The sequence below is a fragment of the Argentina anserina genome, chromosome 7, assembly GCF_933775445.1.
Source record: "Argentina anserina chromosome 7, drPotAnse1.1, whole genome shotgun sequence".
Taxonomy (NCBI): Eukaryota; Viridiplantae; Streptophyta; class Magnoliopsida; order Rosales; family Rosaceae; genus Argentina; species Argentina anserina.
In genome coordinates this window covers 8,373,101-8,394,461 of record NC_065878.1, presented here as the reverse complement: position 1 = coordinate 8,394,461, position 21,361 = coordinate 8,373,101, and the positions used below count along the sequence as shown (strand labels likewise).

At 39.4% G+C, this 21,361-nt stretch overlaps 3 protein-coding genes across 4 annotated transcripts; 2 read left to right on the top strand and 1 right to left on the bottom strand.

Annotated features, from left to right (window-relative positions):
- Positions 1 to 547: 547 nt before the first annotated feature.
- On the top strand, positions 548 to 3,098 carry LOC126801991 (uncharacterized). Its single transcript, XM_050529501.1, has 5 exons — positions 548 to 996; positions 1,172 to 1,351; positions 1,521 to 1,759; positions 2,079 to 2,227; positions 2,711 to 3,098. Exons 2-5 carry the CDS (start codon positions 1,173 to 1,175, stop codon positions 2,942 to 2,944), a joined length of 801 nt encoding a protein of 266 aa, XP_050385458.1. The 5' UTR covers positions 548 to 996; position 1,172; the 3' UTR covers positions 2,945 to 3,098.
- A 3,991-nt stretch (positions 3,099 to 7,089) lies between these two features.
- On the bottom strand, positions 7,090 to 9,780 carry LOC126801998 (uncharacterized). 2 transcript variants are annotated; one of them, XM_050529512.1, is made up of 5 exons: positions 9,680 to 9,780; positions 9,375 to 9,460; positions 9,233 to 9,293; positions 8,603 to 8,689; positions 7,090 to 7,408 (listed from the first exon to the last, which is right to left on the bottom strand). In XM_050529512.1, exons 1-5 carry the CDS (start codon positions 9,758 to 9,760, stop codon positions 7,316 to 7,318), a joined length of 408 nt encoding a protein of 135 aa, XP_050385469.1. In that variant the 5' UTR covers positions 9,761 to 9,780; the 3' UTR covers positions 7,090 to 7,315. The 2 variants fall into 2 exon arrangements, with proteins under 2 accessions (XP_050385469.1, XP_050385470.1); XM_050529513.1 differs by lacking the exons at positions 7,090 to 7,408; positions 8,603 to 8,689 and adding an exon at positions 8,707 to 8,910 and having other exon boundaries at positions 9,229 to 9,293.
- A 232-nt stretch (positions 9,781 to 10,012) lies between these two features.
- LOC126801983 (stromal 70 kDa heat shock-related protein, chloroplastic) lies at positions 10,013 to 13,513 on the top strand. Its single transcript, XM_050529492.1, has 8 exons — positions 10,013 to 10,638; positions 10,938 to 11,190; positions 11,288 to 11,367; positions 11,489 to 11,631; positions 11,743 to 11,841; positions 11,963 to 12,152; positions 12,298 to 12,696; positions 12,843 to 13,513. The coding sequence occupies exons 1-8, from the start codon at positions 10,114 to 10,116 to the stop codon at positions 13,254 to 13,256; spliced, it is 2,103 nt and encodes a 700-aa protein (XP_050385449.1). The 5' UTR covers positions 10,013 to 10,113; the 3' UTR covers positions 13,257 to 13,513.
- Positions 13,514 to 21,361: the final 7,848 nt, after the last annotated feature.

Here is a 21,361-nt window from a genome sequence, read left to right as displayed (position 1 = left end):
AGATTTTGATATTCTTACTACATGGTCATGTTATGCGTCCTAAATTAAATGGACATTGTTAATGTCAATATCTAATCACATACCACACACTTCTACGTAGTAGGAGAATCGAGTGACTACACATGGGCAATGCCCACTGTTAGTACAAACCTCACACCTCTTGCCAATAGGGGAATAATTCATGACATCAAATGCCCACTTCCTCTTCACTTCATCGCCATCAAGAAGCATACAAGCTATGCATAATTGATAAACTCATTCCAACAACTTATACTCCAAAGATTATGTTCTGCCCCATCAGTGACCTCAAATTTAATCTCCCACAAACTCTAGTCCGCTTGAAAGTTTCACTCTCACATACCCTCACTCTACCCGTATTCTGGGAGGACAAAAAAACCTCTACGTGGAATTTGAATTTAATTATTTAACATGTAAAACACCCAAACCCGATACGATAGATCGACATCCCTACCGAACGCTACCTTACAACTTGGTGGCTATATTTGGCCTCTCAAGTCCGGCACTTGAAACTAGTTGTGAGAAATGCACACTCCTAGGCTCGGCAGGAATAGTACCATTTTTTTGCTTATTTGACGCGGTCAACTCGTCAATACTCGCATTCCCGATTCCCAAGAGTTGGCGATACACTCTCTCTCTGCCGCGGCCCGTGTATCAGACCCGACCCGAGACTACCACCCGTACTCGGACCATCCCGTGCAGCCACACCGGTACTATACGGCCCGCCTGATCTCGCCCTGTCGGTGTCCGACCTCACCTTCCATCAATCCTCGCCCAGAAAAGCAACCGGAGCTTACTCTCTTGGCAGGCCGGGCGGGTTGACCCGGTCGGAAATCTGTTTTCCGGCCTTTTCATTCTACGCCACCGCCTGGGTTTTGTACTCTATCTCCGCTGATCATTCCCACCTAACGGCATAGCTCGAAACACCGTGTCTGGGACGAATCAAAGCTTCAGATCGGACCCAACTTTTGCTTCGAGGTAATTTCCGGCCTGTTTTTTGGTTGTCGTGTACTAGTGGCGCGTGGGTCCACGCGCAGGCACTCCCGGAGGCGCATTGCTCAGTTTCTGGATGAATATAATGAATTGGTAGAGTAAATGTAGTTCTGGTTTTGTAGATAATGACCTTAGTTTCATTTGTCCTATTTAATTATAGGATGAGTGTACCTCAAACAAGAAAAGCTGGGCTTCCATTGATGAAGCTTATTAGATTGAAAGGAATTCCCATCTTACAGCAGCTTGAGTTAGAGGAGCAACTGCTTCGCACCTCGTCTGATAATTGGTGCATTGTAAATGATGGGACCAATAATCCTAATATTGTCATGGGTATTTCAGGGTAAGTTGAGCTTCTTATTGTTCCAAATTATTATTTTAGTTTATACATTCTGCTTATGTGAATTGCAATTGGAGTAATTGGTCTGCAATGTGCATAAGTTAATTGAGTTTGTTGTGTTTCCTTTATTTATTGTGTTGGAATTTATAAAGGGTTCTATGTTCTGTTGCAGAAAACCTGCAGAGCTGCTTGATATTGAATTGGTGTTACGAGATCAGGTTCCTGTCATTAAAAGGTTTACTGGAGGTGGCACAGTTACAGTTGATCATGGCACGATATTTGTCACTTTTATATGCAATAGGGATGCTGTTCCTGGCTTGCAACTGTATCCGCGGCCTATAATGTCATGGAGTAGCCAATTATACAGCAGAGTGTTCGAAATATTTGGCGATTTTCACCTTCGTGAAAATGGTATGTAAAAAACTCTTCTTTTGCTTTATTCATGATTAAGGTCTTCAGACATATAGGGGACTATGTATTTGGGAATTCGTTTTGTTCAGCAACTTGTATCTGTTTCTCTATTCTTCCATTTCTTTAGACCTTTTGAGGTTCTTCATTTTTATCTTTTATGTAGCATCAGGTTTAGCTTTATGCTTGGGGACATTACTTTAATACAAACTTGTTTGTGTTGCTAAAGCTCCTAGATACTGTTACTTCTGTTTTATTCTCTGGTTGTTCTTGAGGCATTGAAGCATCTGCTGACAAGATACTTGGTCTTATCTGATTCTAGATTATGTATTTGGTAACCGCAAGTTTGGTGGTAATGCTCAGTCTATTACTAAAAACCGGTGGATCCACCATACGTCCTTTCTATGGGACTATGAGGTCAAGAACATGGCATACCTGAAGCTTCCAAAGCGGGTTCCTGAATACCGATTGGTAAGTTGTTTGCTTGTGCCTTGTTATTAGATTTTAGTAGTGTAATTTGCTGTCGTGTTTTGAGCTTCGATTATTAAACTTTGAGACACTTCTGCAGTAGAAATGTAGAATTGACTGGTTTTAAAAACATTGGACATGCATTAATGTATAGGTATTAGGAATTGCTAGTGTACAAGATAAACTCATGTTAGTGAACAAACTGTGCAAGAATTAAAGTATGATTAGACCAACAAAAATGTATGATTCTCATTAAATGACTCAGACAGTTGAAATTTTATTCATAAACAGTAGGTCATTGATGTAATGTTTATTCTTTAATCACCACATGGATAACCTCATGAAATGATTTTTCTGTTTTCCTAAATTACAATTCAAATTTATGAGGGTTCAACCTGTGTTTCACAGCTTACATAATCTTTCAGATGACTACTAGTTAAGTTTAGACCAGTCTATTGAATTCTATGCCATCTTATTCCTCTGTAGGCAAGGGACCATTTGGAATTTATATGCCGCATGAAGGACTATATGCCAAGATCAGTTTTCATAGACAAAACTGTCGAGGCAGTTAGTACCGAATTTTCAGTAATATCTGAACATACGGACCAATTCAAAACCAGCTCAAACTTTGAGCCCTCAACTAGATTATTGACTAGGCAGGAGTTGAAAGAAGTAGCCTCTCAACTTGAGAGCCCTCTCTCTCAGTCCTTATTCTTGTAATGAAATATGAGAATTAGTCATAAACTCATAACCATTAGGGAGGTAACTAAGTGATGCCTCCCTTCAATTGTTTCACCAAGTGTAATCCTGTTTTTCCATCCAAACAATTGTTGTACTTGATTTTGGATATCAATCAAATGCAATTTCCATATCAGCATTTATTTTTTGTTTTTAAATGAGATGCATAATTTTGAGTTAGATCAAGCAAACTAGATATCAAACAATGGCAGAGGTACAGTTGTTTCTCAGAATTTTCTCAGTGACAGTATTGATTGCAAAAGGTTCGAGTGTAATTCGAGTGTAATCAAGAAACAATCAAAGGTAAGTAATAGATGTGTCCTATATCATACACCTGTAGTGTATTTACAAACTACCAAAATTCTGAGCTTTGTTCTTGCATACCTATTAGATCCTTTTGGAAAAATTGTCTGAAAGGTTTGCCATGACAAATTAAGCAAAACTCCGAGTCCAATAAAAGCCAGTTATTGTAATATGCAATTCTGCATTATGGTAGCAATTTAGTAGTCATAAGATAAGATATAGTCTACATACCTGAATGTGCAACCATCAATTGTCAAGAACATGTCCACCATTGCATCTGTCGAGATATCAAAACCACAGAAAGAACAACGCCCAAATTTGAGTCTGTTTCAGAGAGAATTTGGTAGACTTGATGTGCCACAATGTATGTATCTGAAGGATGCTACAATACATACCAAAAATAATACAAAGCCTTTTTAACTGCGTAGCTTCCCCAACAGAGCTTGAACTGGAAATTCAAAGACGCTTCAATCCCCATAGCTTTTAGGCAGTTTTAGCGGCTCACTAGTCACTACATGCGAAAACAGCAAACTGCACTTTTGAAAACTCTATTAGCCCCCTCTCCGCTGGTAATCCCATAGGAGAGGAACCAAATTTAAATCCTCTTTCCTTTCCCAACCTCTTCAATTAGTAAGATTTTGTGCTAAATATTTTTGAAGGCATCATAGCAATATAACCAACCTTAACAATGGATAAGTTCCACCTAAAATTGAGGCTGGTGTAATCTAATTCAACCAAGTATGAATGATGCATACAATAAATCATGGAAGCATTTTTCTCCTCAGTCCATAATTAAGCCCCCACAGACCAAGAAGAGTTACCCGAACAGCTTCTGCACGTCAACTTTATCTCCTTCCTCTTCTGATGACTGATCTAGCAAGTCATAGAAAGAATAAATAGTTTTGAATGCATATACCGATATGATCTCAGTGTTGACAACTTACGAAGTAAAATTCCAGTAACATATCATTTCTGGATGAAATAGTCATACATGTTCAATAATCCATAGGATGCTGCTGACAGAAACCGAAAATGTCTCCTGTTATCAACTGCTTCATAATCCTTTGCAAGAGGAACAAAACAGAATATTAGAAAATTAAGTTACTAATATTTTAGTAAAGAACAAACTTATCACTAAGGAACTCAGTAGATTTAGTCATTTAGCTATACAATAATCTATTTCTACAGCTATTACATAAACTCCCAATAAATCATGGTTAGCAATTGATATTGAAACTTTCAGGATGTGCTTCTTACAGAAGAAGGCTGTCAACTGTCTGGCTGTAACCCAATGAATGTCCCCCCCACCCCGGGTGTTAATAAAACAAACATTTCTACCCTCAAAACTTCATGTTAATACGATTTTCCTTTATAATCTAAGGTTGAAATATAATACGTATGTACTTGAACCCATTAGATGAGCAAATAAGACAAAGGAGACCCTTAAACAACAGTACTAACATAAGCAACGATGAGCATGAGCTAGTCTAACTCAGTAACACTGCAGTTCATCAGGTGGCAAGTGCCCGCGGCATTTCTCCAGCTTGTGGTCATGGCAGCACCGGCCATCTGATAAAATATCAACTGCATGTTTGAAAGGTTTATGTAGTCTTTACCAAGGTTATGTAGACAAATAACGCACGACATCAAAGCATATCACCAAGTCAGTCATAGTTCTCTTGGGGGACAATGATGACATTGGCCGATCTTACAATTCTATCTCCAATAGTGCAACAGATTTCTAGTTCTGTTAATGCAACATAATCTTTCCTTGAGCAACTGTAAGTGTCGATTAGAAGTGCAAAAAGTGACAAGTAAATTAAGTCTCAAATGAGTCATGTTAGTAACAATGGTGGAGTAAGAATTTAAGCCACATCGTGCAATTTCTAATTGTCCAAGTTACTGCTTTTTGGCTTATCGATCTACTTGATTTTTATTTGTTACCTGACACCCTTATTATATATTTCTCAATATATAATAAGCAATTTCTGCATAATATATCATAAGAAACCACAAGATGAGTCATAATCGAGCATGTATTAGTATAATACAGTGCAGTTCTATATTTGATATAGTTACAATGAGCTACAAAGTACTAGTTTATGGCATATATACTTTATACATAATTGATAATTAAGTCAAAGATGCATATACAATGAATATGGAAGCAAACAAAAAACGGAAACAGAAACGACAACAGAAACTTTCATATAATAACTATAGGTGGCGAAGGCAGAAACCCTGGCTATTAATCCAAGTACTGCATCTAGAGTTCATACCTTGTTCATGCAAGCTAACAAAAGGGAAGATTGTGAGGAAGAGGAGAAGGCAGAAACCCAAACATTGTTTCTTCCGTTCTAATTTGCAGAACTTGACTTGGATACTCCAACGAATTGGAAAGTTGCACAAGTGCTCCTCAGAATACGAGGAGTCCTTGTTAATGTCGTATATTGCGCCGTGACTATACTCCACCACTCGTACACTGAATGCGTCGTGCTCCTTGCTCTCTTGCATGTCACAAATAACATAGCTCGTCGTGGTCTTCAACTCTTCGATGCTTATGTTAGGCGAATAATAAATTTGGCATAGTAACAGTGTAGGGTAAAGATTACTTACCTTATGAGGTCAAGGGTTTGACCTTTAATAGTTGACTTGAGGTAGATCATTCACTCATCCTCCGATGTGAGACTTGGTCCAGTTGAGGTGTTCTCTGAAGCTCTCTTTGAGATGTGTGTGCGGGCGCGTCCGTAGTCTGTTTGAGCTGCGGGGCGGCTCGTTGCACAGCTGGCATAACTGGCTCCATGTCCGTAATGCGGGGTTGGACTGCTTTTGAGCCTAAGTGTGTTAATAGTTGCGCTGATTATGGATAGGCATAATAAGTCTATGCCAACAGTCCTAAACCTAATTATACTAGGATTTATTGTTTTGTTTAAAGAAAAAAAAAAGGAAAAAAGATTAGGTAAAATCAGAATATAAATAAAATTAATAAGAGTAGTCATGGTTAGTGTGGTTAGGTTAGAGGGGACATGTGTCACATAGATAGTTGGGTGGGGATGAAAGTGGGGAAATAAGGTGGGGAGCAAATTTGCTTCGTTAGATGGATTAGCTAGTTTTTGTTACTGGGCACTGTTAGGTTCTCCTACATCCCTTATCTTCTTTGATTGTTCTCGAGGAATTGAAGCACACTGGGTCTTCTAACTGATTAAAATTGTGTACTTTGTAACCACTAATTTGGTGTTTCAAGTTTTGAAGATCATGATTGGGCGATAGATATTTCTGCAATAAAATTGACTGTTTAATTCTTGACATTAATCAGTCAATAATGTGTAGAAATCAGGAATTGCTATTATACTGGAAAAACTCATCAGGTTAATGATAAACTGTGCAAGAAATAGAATTTGAATGAAAATAGAAATTGATGATTCTGATAAAATGGACTCGAAGGGTTAATGTTGCTCTAGAGTTCTTCATGAGCAGGTTGCGATAGGTCGTTGATGCAATCCCTCTCTTTTATATCACCACTTCATAAACTCAGAACTGTTAGGGAGGCATTGGTATGATGGCATTTAACCTTTGATGTCTCAGACATTGGCGGGATATGCTGCTTCTATAGTAATCTCTGCCGATGTTAAATTGCTAATCACCAAATTGTTCTCCTTATTACAGTTTACAGTTCTGGATGTTGGTGATGGATTGTATGCAATTTGTCTAAAATTGCATACCAAAGTGAGCTGCTTTTGATATATGTTCTCACAATTGAGATTTTACCTCAGTAATTTTTTTCCGTTGCATCTTGAAATTAACTTTATTGGGTATAACAAATATACAGCACGGCCTCAATCATTGATATATGTATAATGTATGACAGCACAAAACGTATTACAAGCGCACCCTAAATATGGCGAATGAAATATTTTCTCCATCGACAGTTTACAATCATGAGGGAAAATTTCTGAGAAAGATAAAGATGGCGAGAAAAGACTTCTGAATACCTTCGACCTCATTCTAAAATAAAATGAAAAGGTTGTCTGCTTCCAAGATGCATGAGTGCTACAGATATTTTCGTGCAAGGGCTCGAACTTTGGTGTCGAAATGTGATGATGTTATTCGAGAACCTGGCAAATAGGTCGGATTAAGGAGGGTCTGCAAATTTACAAACTTTGGTCAGTAATCAGTACCACCATATAGTGGAAACTGGAAAGTAAGGACACAATAAAATTCATACAATAGTACTGATATGTGAATCACAATAGTACTCTTTGGCATCTAATATTTACTTTCTTATTGTGGCTTTAGGTATTACCAATACCAACTTGAGCGTGTAGAGTACATTAAGAAGAAGACTCCTGACTCAAGGAAGGATATCTTAAAAGTAACTTGATAAATATTTTGGGTGGAAAGTAGGATGCATGATACCCTATTATTTCTTGATTTGTCTTATAAAAGCATACAATGCAAGAAAAAGGGATCAAAAGATACCCTTTACACATTAACTTATGTGTTACGTATATGTGTCTCAAAGGGTTAACTCACAATCATCAAGCACATATAAAATTGTAATTCTCGTTTATCACTTGTCATAGATTAACTATAGTAGACTTTCCACATAAAATCATCAGCCAATGGAGAATTCTCATCAAGAGAAACCTATGTTCAAGAAAGTTAGGGCAGCCAATCCACAACCAACTTGCAGTAAAATTCAATCACTATTCCGTGTTGAGTGCTCACTGTAATCAGATGGCCAAAGAGTGTTCCTGGTTTGACTAAATCTTGTAGTGAGAATTCCAAAAGGATGATGATATATGGGTCCTGATGTATGCGAAATCGTGGACTTGAAGTGGCATTTAACCAAGATATCACCATCTGGTATGTTTCCTTGACATGGCAGTATTATGACAATCATTACTCACTAATATGGGTTTGCTGTTATTTTAGATTCCTTCTATGCAATTTATAGTTCCTAGTGATCATTGAACTTGAATTGATCTTCACAGAACAGGTGTCATCTATGCTTTATAAATGAAACAAGTTGATTTAGTTATTATTCTGTGCACATTAAGTACATAGGTTCTTGGGCTTAATGGACATTTCATCAGACAATTAATATGTACTACTAATATAAACATGGGTATCTGACACCTAAAGTTTTGTAATTACAGAATGACATGAACAGACATACATAACCGGCATTTCATAACATCATATGCTTTACAAGATAAGAAATTATAGTAGAAAACATGTAGATATGCATAAAGAACATGTCCATCATACTTTAAAAACAAAGAATGTTAGCGTAACGTGGAACTTTAGAAGGGGGGCAGGTAAGGAGAAACTTGCCTTGATATAAAGCTCATGAACCTCCTGGAAAAAGCTCTTAATCCCATCATCGTTACGGGAGTCATGAAGCAGCATAAGTCGTGTATGTGTGTCTAGTCAAGGAGAATATCAAACAGGAATGTGTGCACGAGACAAAGTAGTACATATACAAACTGAAAAATACCTATCATTACAGGAGTCATGAAGCAGCATGTGTGTCTAGTCAAGGGAAATATCAAACAGAAATGTGTTCATGGGACAAAGTAAGTACATATACAAACTCAAATAACACCTATCATTACAGGAGTCATGAAGCAGCATAAGTCGTGAATTCGTGTATATGTGTCTAGTCAAGGAAACTATCAAACAGGAGGTATTCACAAACTAGCACATATACAACTGAGAAACATGTAGAAACACATATTACTCTAGAATCTAGACAATAACGCTAAATACAAACTGAAAAACACCCATCCCTCTAGAGTCTAGACAGCAACAGGATCTATGAATTGAGGATCTGAGGACCATTATCGATACCATCCTATCTACTGACATTTTAGAAAATAAAAACACACCAACATTACATAAAACTCTGCGGAATCATGAAAAACATAATGCAGAAGCAGTAGATTTAAAAATATGAAGGATATGACCAGCTGTAACATAAGCGGAAACCACCAAATCGTTAAAGCGGTCCACTGCTTTCAAGTACCTGCACCATTATTCCACCAATGAAATCTTGACTAACAAACAGCAACAACTTAACCATTCAAAAAACACAGAATCCACTGACATGGCACTTGTAGTCCAAGCAAGGTCCTGAACAATATCCAGAGCTGCATGCAATATGAACTGGTGAAGCTGAGCAGCATCTTCTCTCTGCCAATCAAATCCTCACCTCAGTACAACATTCACCCATCATAAAATAAAGCACGGAACTTTGGCAATATCATACAACAAATAAACAAACCCAATTCAGGTAACTGAAGAAATGATCAAACCCAGTTCAGGGAATTGAAAAAGAAAAAAAAGAAACCAAAAACAGTGTATAAAGAATAGTGTCAATAACCAATCATAAGAAATTCTACAGAGGATTACCTTGGCCGTAGATCCCACTTCAGCTTCGTAAATCGGGATGTCGTTTCTGCTCACGATGATAAAACACGCCGTCGTCGCCATTGCTCCTCCTCCTCTTCTTCTTCTTCAGATCTTAACTTTATAAACTCTAAACCAGAAGCAAGAAACGACGTCGTCTTCTTGTATATAATTTTTTTAACATTTAATTCTTGATATGTGCCGTTGGATGAATCGTTGGTGACGTGGCCTGCGAAGATCAAATCCAGGGCAGATCGGAGTATACAGTAGAGAATCCAAAACCCTAGCCCTTTATCTACTACACTCGAGACTCACAACTTTGGTCTCTCAGAAAAACCCAATCTCTTTCTTTCTTCTTCGCTTCTCTCAATTTTCAGGGGTTAGGGTTTTTCCACCGCTCTCGAAACCCTAAATTACCAATCTCGAACCCTTCAGCAATGGCGTGCTCGGCTCAAATCAACGTCCTGGGAACCGCGGCGCCCAACTTCGCCTGTCCAAAGTCGCAGTTCCTCGGCCGCCAGAGACTCGGCCAAGCGGCGCCGCTGCGGAACTTCGTCTCCCTCAGGAGCAGCGGCGCCGCGCGCCGGGCCGGGCCGCTGCGGATAGTGAACGAGAAGGTCGTGGGGATCGATTTGGGGACGACGAACTCGGCCGTGGGGGCTATGGAGGGAGGGAAGCCGACGATAGTGACGAACGCGGAGGGGCAGAGGACGACGCCGTCGGTGGTGGCGTATACGAAGAACGGGGACAGGCTGGTGGGCCAGATTGCGAAGCGGCAGGCGGTTGTGAACCCGGAGAATACTTTCTTCTCGGTCAAGAGGTTCATCGGGAGGAAGATGTCTGAGGTTGACGAAGAGTCCAAGCAGGTTTCGTATAGAGTTGTCAGGGATGAGAATGGAAATGTTAAGCTCGATTGTCCTGCCATTGGGAAACAGTTTGCAGCTGAAGAAATCTCTGCTCAGGTTGAATTTTTGTTGTTGCTTTTTTTCAATAAAGATAAGATTTTTACATGGAAATGCGCTTGTTTGGGTTGCTGGTTGGATTGTTTAGTAGTCTTATGGTTTAGTAGCATCCTAGATGATTTACTAGGGCCTTTATGATGTGATAATGAACCATTTTGCATCACTTGTTTTTTAACATTGGTCTACATATATTTGTTGAATACAACTATGTGATTTTGTTGATAAGGATTTGGTTTAATGTGAAAATTAGTGCTTGTGTTTGTTTTGTTACTGTAAATCTAATTGATGCTCTGAATCAGGTTTTGAGGAAGCTGGTGGATGATGCTTCAAAGTTTTTGAATGATAAAGTAACCAAAGCTGTGGTGACTGTGCCTGCTTACTTTAATGATTCTCAAAGAACTGCTACTAAAGATGCTGGCCGTATTGCTGGGTTGGAAGTTCTGAGGATCATAAATGAACCTACTGCTGCTTCGTTAGCATATGGATTTGAAAGGAAGAACAATGAAACTATCTTGGTGTTTGACCTTGGAGGTGGTACCTTTGATGTATCAGGTAATGGTTTCTGTTACTTGGATTTATTGCCTTTAGTTCTTTGTTCATGTTGGTGTAAAACCTTTTAACTAACTATCAAAGTGTTCTTCTATTATAGTTCTGGAGGTTGGTGATGGAGTCTTTGAAGTGCTATCGACTTCTGGAGATACACATTTGGGTGGTGATGATTTTGATAAGGTCAGGAGTTAATACCTTTTTCATTCTGTCTGCTGTATTAGATACACTTCGAATCTGATGTTTAAACTCTTTTCTTTTGGTGAAGTGATATGAGCACTAAAATTGCTGGTTATATTTTCAGAGAATCGTTGATTGGCTTGCTGCAGACTTCAAGAAAAATGAAGGAATTGATCTCTTGAAGGATAAACAGGCTCTTCAGAGGCTGACAGAGACGGCTGAGAAAGCCAAAATGGAGTTGTCAACTTTGACACAAGCAAACATTAGGTGTGTTCCTGCTATCTGAGAAAATGTTGTGTACTACTATGGACACGTAAAATTTGGCATTTTCCCTTTAATTATGTAAAGGTCTTATTGGTCATACTTGTTTTCTTCCAGCTTGCCTTTCATTACTGCTACGCAAGATGGTCCCAAGCATATTGAGACGACCCTTACTAGGGCCAAGTTTGAGGAGTTGTGCTCAGATCTCCTTGACAGGTATGTTGTAATAAGTTTCTGGTGCTATTTTTACCAGAGGTATCTTGTTTTATATCAGTCTTATCTATAGACATTTTGCAATACAAATGCGCTGAATATTTCTTTAATATTTTGACCTCAGAGTTAAAACACCAGTTGAGAATTCCTTGAGGGATGCAAAGCTCTCCTTCAAGGACCTAGATGAGGTAATACTTGTTGGTGGCTCAACACGTATACCTGCTGTTCAGGAACTTGTAAGGAAGTTGACTGGGAAGGAACCAAATGTTACAGTCAACCCTGATGAAGTTGTTGCCCTTGGTGCTGCAGTTCAGGTGGGTCATAAATTCTTTCCACAATTGATAAAAATATTACGCTGATGTATAATTGTCGTCTTCAGACTGTTGCTTTCACGGTTATTGGTATATTTGTTACTATTTTGGTTACCTGACTGTGCTGCTTTTCTTTGCCTGATCCTAGGCTGGTGTATTAGCTGGAGATGTAAGCGACATTGTATTGTTGGATGTGACACCACTGTCACTGGGTTTGGAGACCCTTGGTGGTGTCATGACAAAGATCATCCCAAGAAACACCACTCTACCTACCTCTAAATCGGAGGTATTCTCAACGGCTGCAGATGGGCAGACCAGTGTGGAGATCAATGTTCTTCAAGGGGAGAGAGAGTTTGTTAGAGATAACAAATCTCTTGGTAGCTTCCGTCTGGATGGTATCCCACCTGCACCACGTGGGGTTCCTCAAATTGAAGTGAAGTTTGACATTGATGCCAATGGTATACTATCTGTCGCTGCTATTGATAAGGGAACGGGCAAACAGCAGGATATTACCATCACTGGGGCTAGCACCCTGCCGAATGATGAGGTGCGTACTATAAATGACGTAGTTGATTAGATAAGTGAGTTGGCTTTGTGATGTATGAGTTGGTATCTACGAATGTCGTACTTCATGTATACAGCTATTTATGTTTGTACTCTTGCTTATATTGGAAAATATCTTGAATCGTATAGGTACAAAGAATGGTTAATGAAGCAGAGAAGTTTGCAAAGGAGGACAAGGAGAAGAGAGATGCCATTGATACAAAGAACCAGGCAGATTCTGTTGTTTACCAGACTGAGAAGCAGCTGAAGGAGCTGGGCGAGAAGGTTCCAGCCCCTGTTAAAGAAAAGGTTGAGGCAAAACTCGGAGAGCTCAAGGAGGCGATTTCTGGGGGTTCTACCCAAGTCATTAAGGATGCCATGGCTGCTCTCAACCAGGAGGTTATGCAGCTTGGACAGTCCCTTTACAATCAGCCTGGTGCACCTGGAGCAGGTGCAGGGCCAACACCACCTGGTGCTGAAGATGGGTCTTCAGAATCATCATCCTCATCAGGAAAGGGACCTGAAGGAGATGTCATCGATGCAGATTTCACTGACAGCAAGTGAGCACAGTAGATGGTTGTTATCTTGTTTTATTTCGTGGTCAGTATATGTGTATAAGAGGTAGACTCAACTGTGACATGGTGATTGGGGCAAATTATCACCATTTTTGTTTTTAATGGAGAATTACAAACCTTAGAGGATTGATAGTTTATTTTATTGAATTTAGATTAGGGTGAGATAGCAACTGTTGGATCCATGCACCAATGTTGAACTCACTACGTGCTCTTTCAACTCAATAAGTATCGGTTGCTTTTTTGTCCTAGGTGATGTCAGTCCTCTGGTTATGGTGAATCTCTTGTTGTGTCATCTACTTGTCAAGGTAAAGTGAGCAATATTATTATTCGGTCATGGCAAAAATTTTCTCAATTCAGATACTTCACTATGCCTCTTGAATAGTGAAGTAGGTCGTTGATGATTTTTGTTTCTCTAAAATGTATCTGATGTTCGGTAGGCATGGCCTTTTGGTGTGATATGGAGTTGTGGATTCATATCGCACTGTTCTAAGTAGGGCTGGGCTCGGTCTGGGCCGGGTCGAAATTTTGGTGAAATTGACCCAAAGCCCGAACTTTGTGGTTCGGGCCGGTTCGGGTCTTTTAACAGTCAAGACCGACTCAAACCCGACCAATTCGGTTCGGGCCGGTTTTTGGTTTTTTCAGGCCCAAAATTGTCTTGGCCAAAAATATTCTTTTCTGGTAAAAATCAGTATTTTTTCTAGGTTTTGATGTAGTGAATTGAGATAAGCTGATAAATACATGAAATGCTGAACAATCAAAATTAAGGGGGAGATCGAATAAGGGAGAGAAGAAGAAGTGATGATGAGATGAAGTGAGATGAATTGACGAACTGATGAACAATAAGGTACAGATTGAAATTACCAAATAAGTCTAGAATATGAGTTTGCGACTTTGTGGATTACTAAGTAATACTTAATGACTGAAGATTGAGTATGAGAGAGTGAAAGGAAATGAATAAGGGAGAACTGGAGAAGTGGAGAAAAGAAAGGGAGTGAAAAATGAACGAGGGAGGCGCAAAATGAAAGAGAGAAGGGATCGGGTACTTAATGATGTTTTTTGTTTTTATTTTTTTGTTTTTGTTTTTATACATGTACATGAACCAATAACATCGTGACATATAGCAGTGTTAGAAAAAATCAATTTGGTTCGGGCCGTAAAAAATCAGAAACCGAGACCGACCCGTTACATGAAAATCGGTTCGGTCTCTCTCTCTCTCTCGGTTCGGTTTCTGCCTGCTCTAAACCCTTCTCAATTCGGATTTGATCGGTCCGATCGGTTCGGTTCTCAGTCTTTTGGCCCGAACCGCCCACCCCTAGTTCTAAGAGAAGCATGAAGTTGTGAGCAAGAGGAGTTTCTCATTGTGCTAGTAGTCATTGAGGTAAATAGTTTTTTTTTTTTTGGAAATGCATTGAAGTTAATAGTTGTTTCTAAAGCTTTTACAGATAAACAGAGCAGCTAGTCCTCTTTCAAAGTGTTCATTTTACCCTTGGTGTTGTGAACTTTAAGATCTTACGAAGAACCAAACCAAAAGTTGGTTTCACTCTTCAGTGAGGTTCAAGTTGCCAGCTTTTGAACCAAATAAAAAGCTTCTCTTTTGGGTAATTTCTAAAACCGTAATGAAGTTACTACTCCATTTCCCTAATTTACTATATCCTTTTAACATAGAATACAATACCCCCAGGTATGTTGAAAGTGCGGTGTTCTCAATTTTGTGGTGTCCTCTGTTGCCACCATGACTGCTCACCTTGCCTCCAAGCTTTCTCTTGCTTGTCCAAAGGAACCAGTTGATCTCGGAAATCTCAAGTGCCCTAAGAAGGGGTTTTTAGCGCCTAGGTTTTACCTTGTTGGGAAGCTAAATACAGTGTGACCGGCCTCCTTCGATTCCTTCAGGAGTGTTGTTCGTAACACGTGGAGGCTTACTAGTCCGGTGGAGATTCAAGCCCGCGGTGATCGTTATCTCTTCACGTTCACAAATTAGTGTGATGTCAATTGTGTGAAGAATGGTGGTCCTTGGAGCTATTAAAGGGTTATGATTCTCCTCAATGATTATGATGGTTTCTCAGATATTATGGTTGTCCCTTTGGATTTCGTTTGAATCTGGGTAGAGATAAAGCAGCTTCCGCCGTCCCTAGTGACGGTTGCAACGACATTGCTGATCGGTGAGACAATAGGGCCCGTCTTGAACGTCGATGTGCATGGCATGCATCATGGGGTGGTTAGGGTTCATGTAACCCTCCCGCTCCATGCTCCGGTTCGCCTTCAGCGACAGTTCCGCATCTCTCCGAAGGATGTTATCGAGGTGATCTTCAGGTATGAGCGTTTATTTGGTCGTTGTCGTACTTGTATAATGAATAATCGTGGTGCATTAGATTTCCCTATGGAGCTAGAGGAGGTTGATACGGATGTAGATGACTTGGTGGAGGAAGATGAGCATGTTGTGGTGGAGTAAATGGCTGAAGAGCCGGTTTCTGAGCAACTAGTGCAATAGGAACCGACCATGGTCTTTTATAGCAGTGGTGTCTCAAACCCTAACCTCTCCTCATGTTGCTGATCCGTCATCTCCTAAAGTTAAGAGGCACGCTCATGTGCGTGTTATGGTGGACTCTCCCAAGGCCAAACCTGTGTCAGGGGGCCGATGCTGCATTCAGGATGTAGATGGAACCATTGGTAAGAAGGGCATGTTTGGTCTACGTCTGGCACTGTCAAACCTCTCCTCTACCAAGCTTGGTCTTTAAGCAGTGGCTTCAAAGGTGCTGGGTGTTCGGCGGGACAAACATTCTCCTGCAAAACTGGGTCGCCCTAGAGGCCAAAGGAACTCAAACAAAGCTGCTAAGCACCAACTCAATATGGAATCAGAGGCGGAGCTTCAGATGATTATGGTGGAGCTTGTTCAAGAGGGCAAGAGGGTGGTGGAACCGGTGGTGAAGCAGACTAACCCACTAGAGATTGTGGCAGAGGAGCCTGTTGGTGATGCAATGTGCCTCTTCAAGGAGGCCGAGTGCGAGTAATCTCCTAGTTGAGCTAGGAAAGATCATTTCTCACCTCTGCCTTGTGTTCTGTCTCCAGTATACTGAGTATAGGGTACACAATTGATGCCTTAGGCCTGAGCTGGTTGAAAGTCTACTTGGTTGGGGTTTAAAAGTTATTATGCTTTAGCTTTGCTTTAGTTTTTCTTTTCGAACTATGATTTTATTAATAAGCACGTTTGTGTGCCGTTATTTGCTTAGTGTAACTTGCATTTGGAGTGGTTTTTGTCACTCTATTTGTTTGGTCCTTGTGGCCATACATGACGATTGCCAAATAAAGTCATTCATTCCCCTAAAAAAAATACAATACCCCTTTGTTGTCTCATTATTTGAAGTTTTAGCTAGGAGCTCCAAGAATATTATTAGAGTTGTATATATGGTTGACATACATACTCCACCAGCACTATCATTAAGCATTAATCCGACATTGTCAAAAAAAAAACAAGTATTGGATTGGTGCCATAAGCTTTGGATACTAATACTTAACGACCGTAACAAACCAAATATGTGTTGTCTAACAAGAAACACCTCTCCACTCATTGACACTGACACGGGTTTCTCTTCTAATTGAGACACACAAGACTATAACTACCTTCTGCCTGTAACTACTACATGCAGTTTATAACTGCTCCATACCATTTGCGTGAGTGAGTTCCTCTCCTAACACAACAAGTCAACAACCATCTCTCCCGTTTCAGTCCCTCCTTCCTCTTTTCTCCCTTTCTCCCTTTCTCCCTTTCTCCCTCTCTAAATATTACTTGGAATTACTACCAAGTCTATGCAATTTGTTTCTCTTATATTATGTTCGTCCAACTACATTATATGATTTATTATCTTATATGATGCTGATTGTTATAGAGATTAAAGAACTAGCCAATGAACTTGGTGTGACAGAGAGCATGGCATAGAATATTGACTATATTTATAAAATATATGCATGGTTTTGGTCAGTACTTTGAGTCTTTGATTACTGAGATTAGATACAGGTATCTTGGAGAACTTGGCAAATATATCACTTTCCTTACTGAAATTATGATATCATTTCGTATTTTCTCATTAGTTAAGTGCTGGCAGAGGTTCAACAAACTCCACTGCCATATTTAGCAGTATGATTTTAAAACATCCTTTGATATCTCCATATTCCTTATTGGATTTAGATAGCTTTATTTGTTGGATCAATCGACAATGTGGGTCTTGTGAAGGTAGGGAGGAACTTTTGTTCACATCTTTAGGTGTGACTGAGTATGACAGATGTGTCTGGTTTGGAAGACCAATTCAGTTTGGTTTGAAATCTGCTTTTAGTACCAAATATTGTGACACTCTTCCCACGACAACGTACCGTAACATCAACTAGAAATGACACTCTTCCAACAAAAACAAAACAAGCTAAAAGGATTACTTCTTTTTTCAGCCATGCATATCTTGTGAATTTAGATATCTATTATGAAACCCGGCTTCCATTACCGAAACCATAGTTATCAGGAACAATCCAAAAGGGCGGTGGACTGATACTACGACAATCGAATCTCATATAACATGGCATTGGCTTCACAATATCATCGCTCACGTTGTATACTCCAAGATCATGACCTCCATTTCTATATGCAAATTTTTTTTGAGAAAACAAATAGTTATATTAGCTAGTCAGAATGCACCGTACATCATAAGTTGACCTGAATCTGGATTTAAAAAAAGGTGGTAACAGAGCCACCTTATACAAGTAACATCCTACGACATGTAACTTTTATTATATAGATTACGCACAAATAAACCTAAACTACTCAATGATGAACCGAGCAGTTTATTAAACTCCTATAGAAGATACTATTGTTACCTAGGACCACAATTGGTGTGCAACAAATAGTATCTAAAGTAAAATAAACAGAATTCACCCCCGCATAGCTTAGGTGAGGGACACTGAGATTTAAACGACCCATATGCCCTTGTTAGGGCTAATCAGCATTTTTAGGAGATCAGGCCTGAAAAATCCCCATATTGAACCCACTTAAGTTTGAAGCTAGACTTACGCCTAGGAGCCCAAGCCCACACCCAAACCCTAGCAGGTTTGTGCCTCCACCCATTAGCCATCATCTTCCTTGCTAGTAGCCAAGTCCTATCAGCCGCCTCCACTTGCTCTGGTGAAACACCTGCAACCCGTGACCAAACCGCCCACGATGGCGCTCCCATCAAAACTGATCCAGTCGATGCCATTGTCACCACCACCATCACACCCGCAACCATTGATAGGTAGGTATCTTGTATTCTGACCGGAATCATAATCTTCTTTGTCGGCAATTTCCGACCTTCCTCCTTTCCTAAGTGAACCCGGTTCTCTGATCCACCTTACACTCCACCTTGAAAGCTTGAGAAGCTGCCACCACCATGAACTACAAATTAGCGTGACATGGTCCAGATTCAGGCACCCAGAGGGGTTCCCATGAATTCACGACCACCTGAAAATGCCTGAGACCATACCACTGTCATCTTGTTGCCACTGGGTGGAGGAGGCACGAGGCACACTGTCGATGTGAGGAAACCAAAATTTCGTATTATTGCCAGAGTAGTCTGAAAGAGTCGAAGCATAGGCATTCTCTATATATAGTTCCCATTTCTATAAGCAAATAAAGCAATGTATCTGGCATATATCAGTCAAATAAGACACGATTTGGAGAATGATTTTTTTTATATCTATTCATCTCACACTAGAGGCTACATATAGAGAATACATTGTACTACAATCATACATACTACATACTATCATATACATAATAGGTAAGTACTAACTACATGATGTACATCCATAAATTACATTCTATAACTCAAGTTGTGTCACGCCCCGAATTTTGAACAATAAAATTCAAATTCGCACACGTGATAATTCGAAATCAAATGCAATTAATTTTAATTACATCATGTACTCAACCTTGAGCTTAAGGGAAAAACACAAGCTTACACAAATTTACAACAATACATATCTCAATTTACAAAAGTCTTATGGCTACGAAGACTTCTCTAAACTCCTTATCTACAACCCTGAAAAGCTCTAACATGCACGTATAACCTCTACACCATTGATTGGTGCACCGGGATTATAAATAACAACCCGATAAGCTTTTCAGCCCGTATGAGTAAACCAAAATAACAATTAACTCGACAAAATAATCATCATCAACTCATCACAACTTCAAAACCCAAACAAAACCACAATGTTTGGTTCTAGTCCCTCATGGACCCCTGACCCAACAACAACAAGATGAAAAAAGAATAACCATTCAACTCACATATCTCTATTCCCAAGGTTACAACAACCCTTACATTGCCCCCAAAAATAGACTGACAATAAAGACTAGAGCTCTAGCTAATTATCTCCACACCAAGCCAATGTGTGGTTCCGACACTTGTCTAACGCCACTTTGGCAAAACAAACATAAATAAATTATACGTCACTTTGGCAAACAAAGAGAAATTCATAATACGTGAGTTTGGCAAAACAAATAGAATTTCACAATAAAATAACACTTATACCGGAAGGTACATTTTTTTTCAATTCCGGCCCAACACCACAACAATAATGTAATTTACCAGAATGTACATTTTCTTCCATTCCGACCTCATCCACCACACAATAATCCACACTCAATAAATCAATTTACTGGAATGTACATTTTCTTCTCTTCCGATCTCATCTTCCAACATAATCAAATAACCACATTCAATTAACCAAATTACGAAATAATAATCATATATAATATAATATAGCAACGTGTATATGTATATTGTTATTATCATTGAACATATATATATATATATATAATTACTATACTATACTATACTATATCAACAACAACATGCACAATCTAATTTCAGTCTCAACGTTAACCATAGTCCATAATCACTAAAACCTTTTTGAATCATTTTATTTACCCATCAACCGTAGATGATTAAGTTCATGCAATTTAAAACCAAAATATATTTTAGAACAATTTGAAAAAATTAATGATACATGGACTATATTAACCACCCAAATTAAATTTGTAAAAAATGAGGTTTACTCACCTTAGCTCTCGTTGCCTCTTCGTGACACATAAAACCAAAAGCAGTAGCCACCGCAATAACACTATAACAAGCAACATGTATGTACCTAATCATTTCAAGTTGCACGTTATTAACACTTGAGACACAACAACAATGATTCAACTTTCCCCATTTAAAACTATAACCTACAATAAGGCCACTCGAGCCGCAACTTATTTGAGACTAATTAAAGTCTCCAAACTACCCAAGATGTTACTACGTTGACCCTAGTGAATTCAGCATCAAATCCACTTGTATTTACCTTCTAAATAATCAACAATTCGCTACTTAGTAACAAATAGAGATCAAATGACTTAACTAGACCAACACTCAAAACTACACCCGAAGACTCGTTCCTTGAGAAAACTCTTCCTCCGAGACCTCCCAAGGTCAACGAAGCTCTCAACAATCCAATACATCTACCTAAGCAATGATCCAAGTATAATTTCCCCAAGACTGAAACATCAAACCATTTGGATCCTAACATGCTCAAACGCCTACCAAAATCCATTGATTGTAAAGCAACCGCATGTATTGACAAGCATTGGATTAATTGAGCACTCCAATAAGGCACCACAGAATTAAGCCGGCTAAAAGTACATTGTCTCCCTATAACTTCTAAATCAACAGATTTAGCTCTAACTAACATGTAGTTGACAAGGGAGGTTCTTTTCATACTTGGCGAAGTCCTAAAACTGGCCAAAGGACTACCCAAATTGCCGTCCCCAAGGGAACTTCGAATTTGGACCTTCCATGTTCTAGACTGAGCTGCAACACACATATTCGTGACTAGTAGTAGACGCAGCTTTCTAGGTCGGGACTGTCGCCATAACACATTGGATATGGCCTCTACTATTTCCGTGGAAATTGAATCTTGCCACAACCACTTTAATCCTTCAAAATGGACATCAAAGCTAGCATGAATGACTTTAGAAGGGAGGAAACATCATGAAAGAAGTGATTGCACGTCAGATTAACCTCAGAAAGTCAGAAT

Coding starts and splice junctions, on each gene's coding strand:
- LOC126801991 (XM_050529501.1), top strand. CDS start 1,173: ATGAGTGTACCTCAAACAAGAAAAGCTGGGCTTCCATTGATGAAGCTT. Junction 1,352..1,520: donor ATTGTCATGGGTATTTCAGG/GTAAGTTGAGCT, acceptor GTTCTGTTGCAG/AAAACCTGCAGAGCTGCTTG. Junction 2,228..2,710: donor GGGTTCCTGAATACCGATTG/GTAAGTTGTTTG, acceptor ATTCCTCTGTAG/GCAAGGGACCATTTGGAATT.
- LOC126801998 (XM_050529512.1), bottom strand. CDS start 9,760: ATGGCGACGACGGCGTGTTTTATCATCGTGAGCAGAAACGACATCCCG. Junction 9,294..9,374: donor GCTTGGACTACAAGTGCCAT/GTCAGTGGATTC, acceptor ATAATGGTGCAG/GTACTTGAAAGCAGTGGACC. Junction 7,409..8,602: donor TTCATGAGCTTTATATCAAG/GCAAGTTTCTCC, acceptor GTAAATTTGCAG/ACCCTCCTTAATCCGACCTA.
- LOC126801983 (XM_050529492.1), top strand. CDS start 10,114: ATGGCGTGCTCGGCTCAAATCAACGTCCTGGGAACCGCGGCGCCCAAC. Junction 11,842..11,962: donor TGCTCAGATCTCCTTGACAG/GTATGTTGTAAT, acceptor TTTTGACCTCAG/AGTTAAAACACCAGTTGAGA. Junction 12,697..12,842: donor GCACCCTGCCGAATGATGAG/GTGCGTACTATA, acceptor TGAATCGTATAG/GTACAAAGAATGGTTAATGA.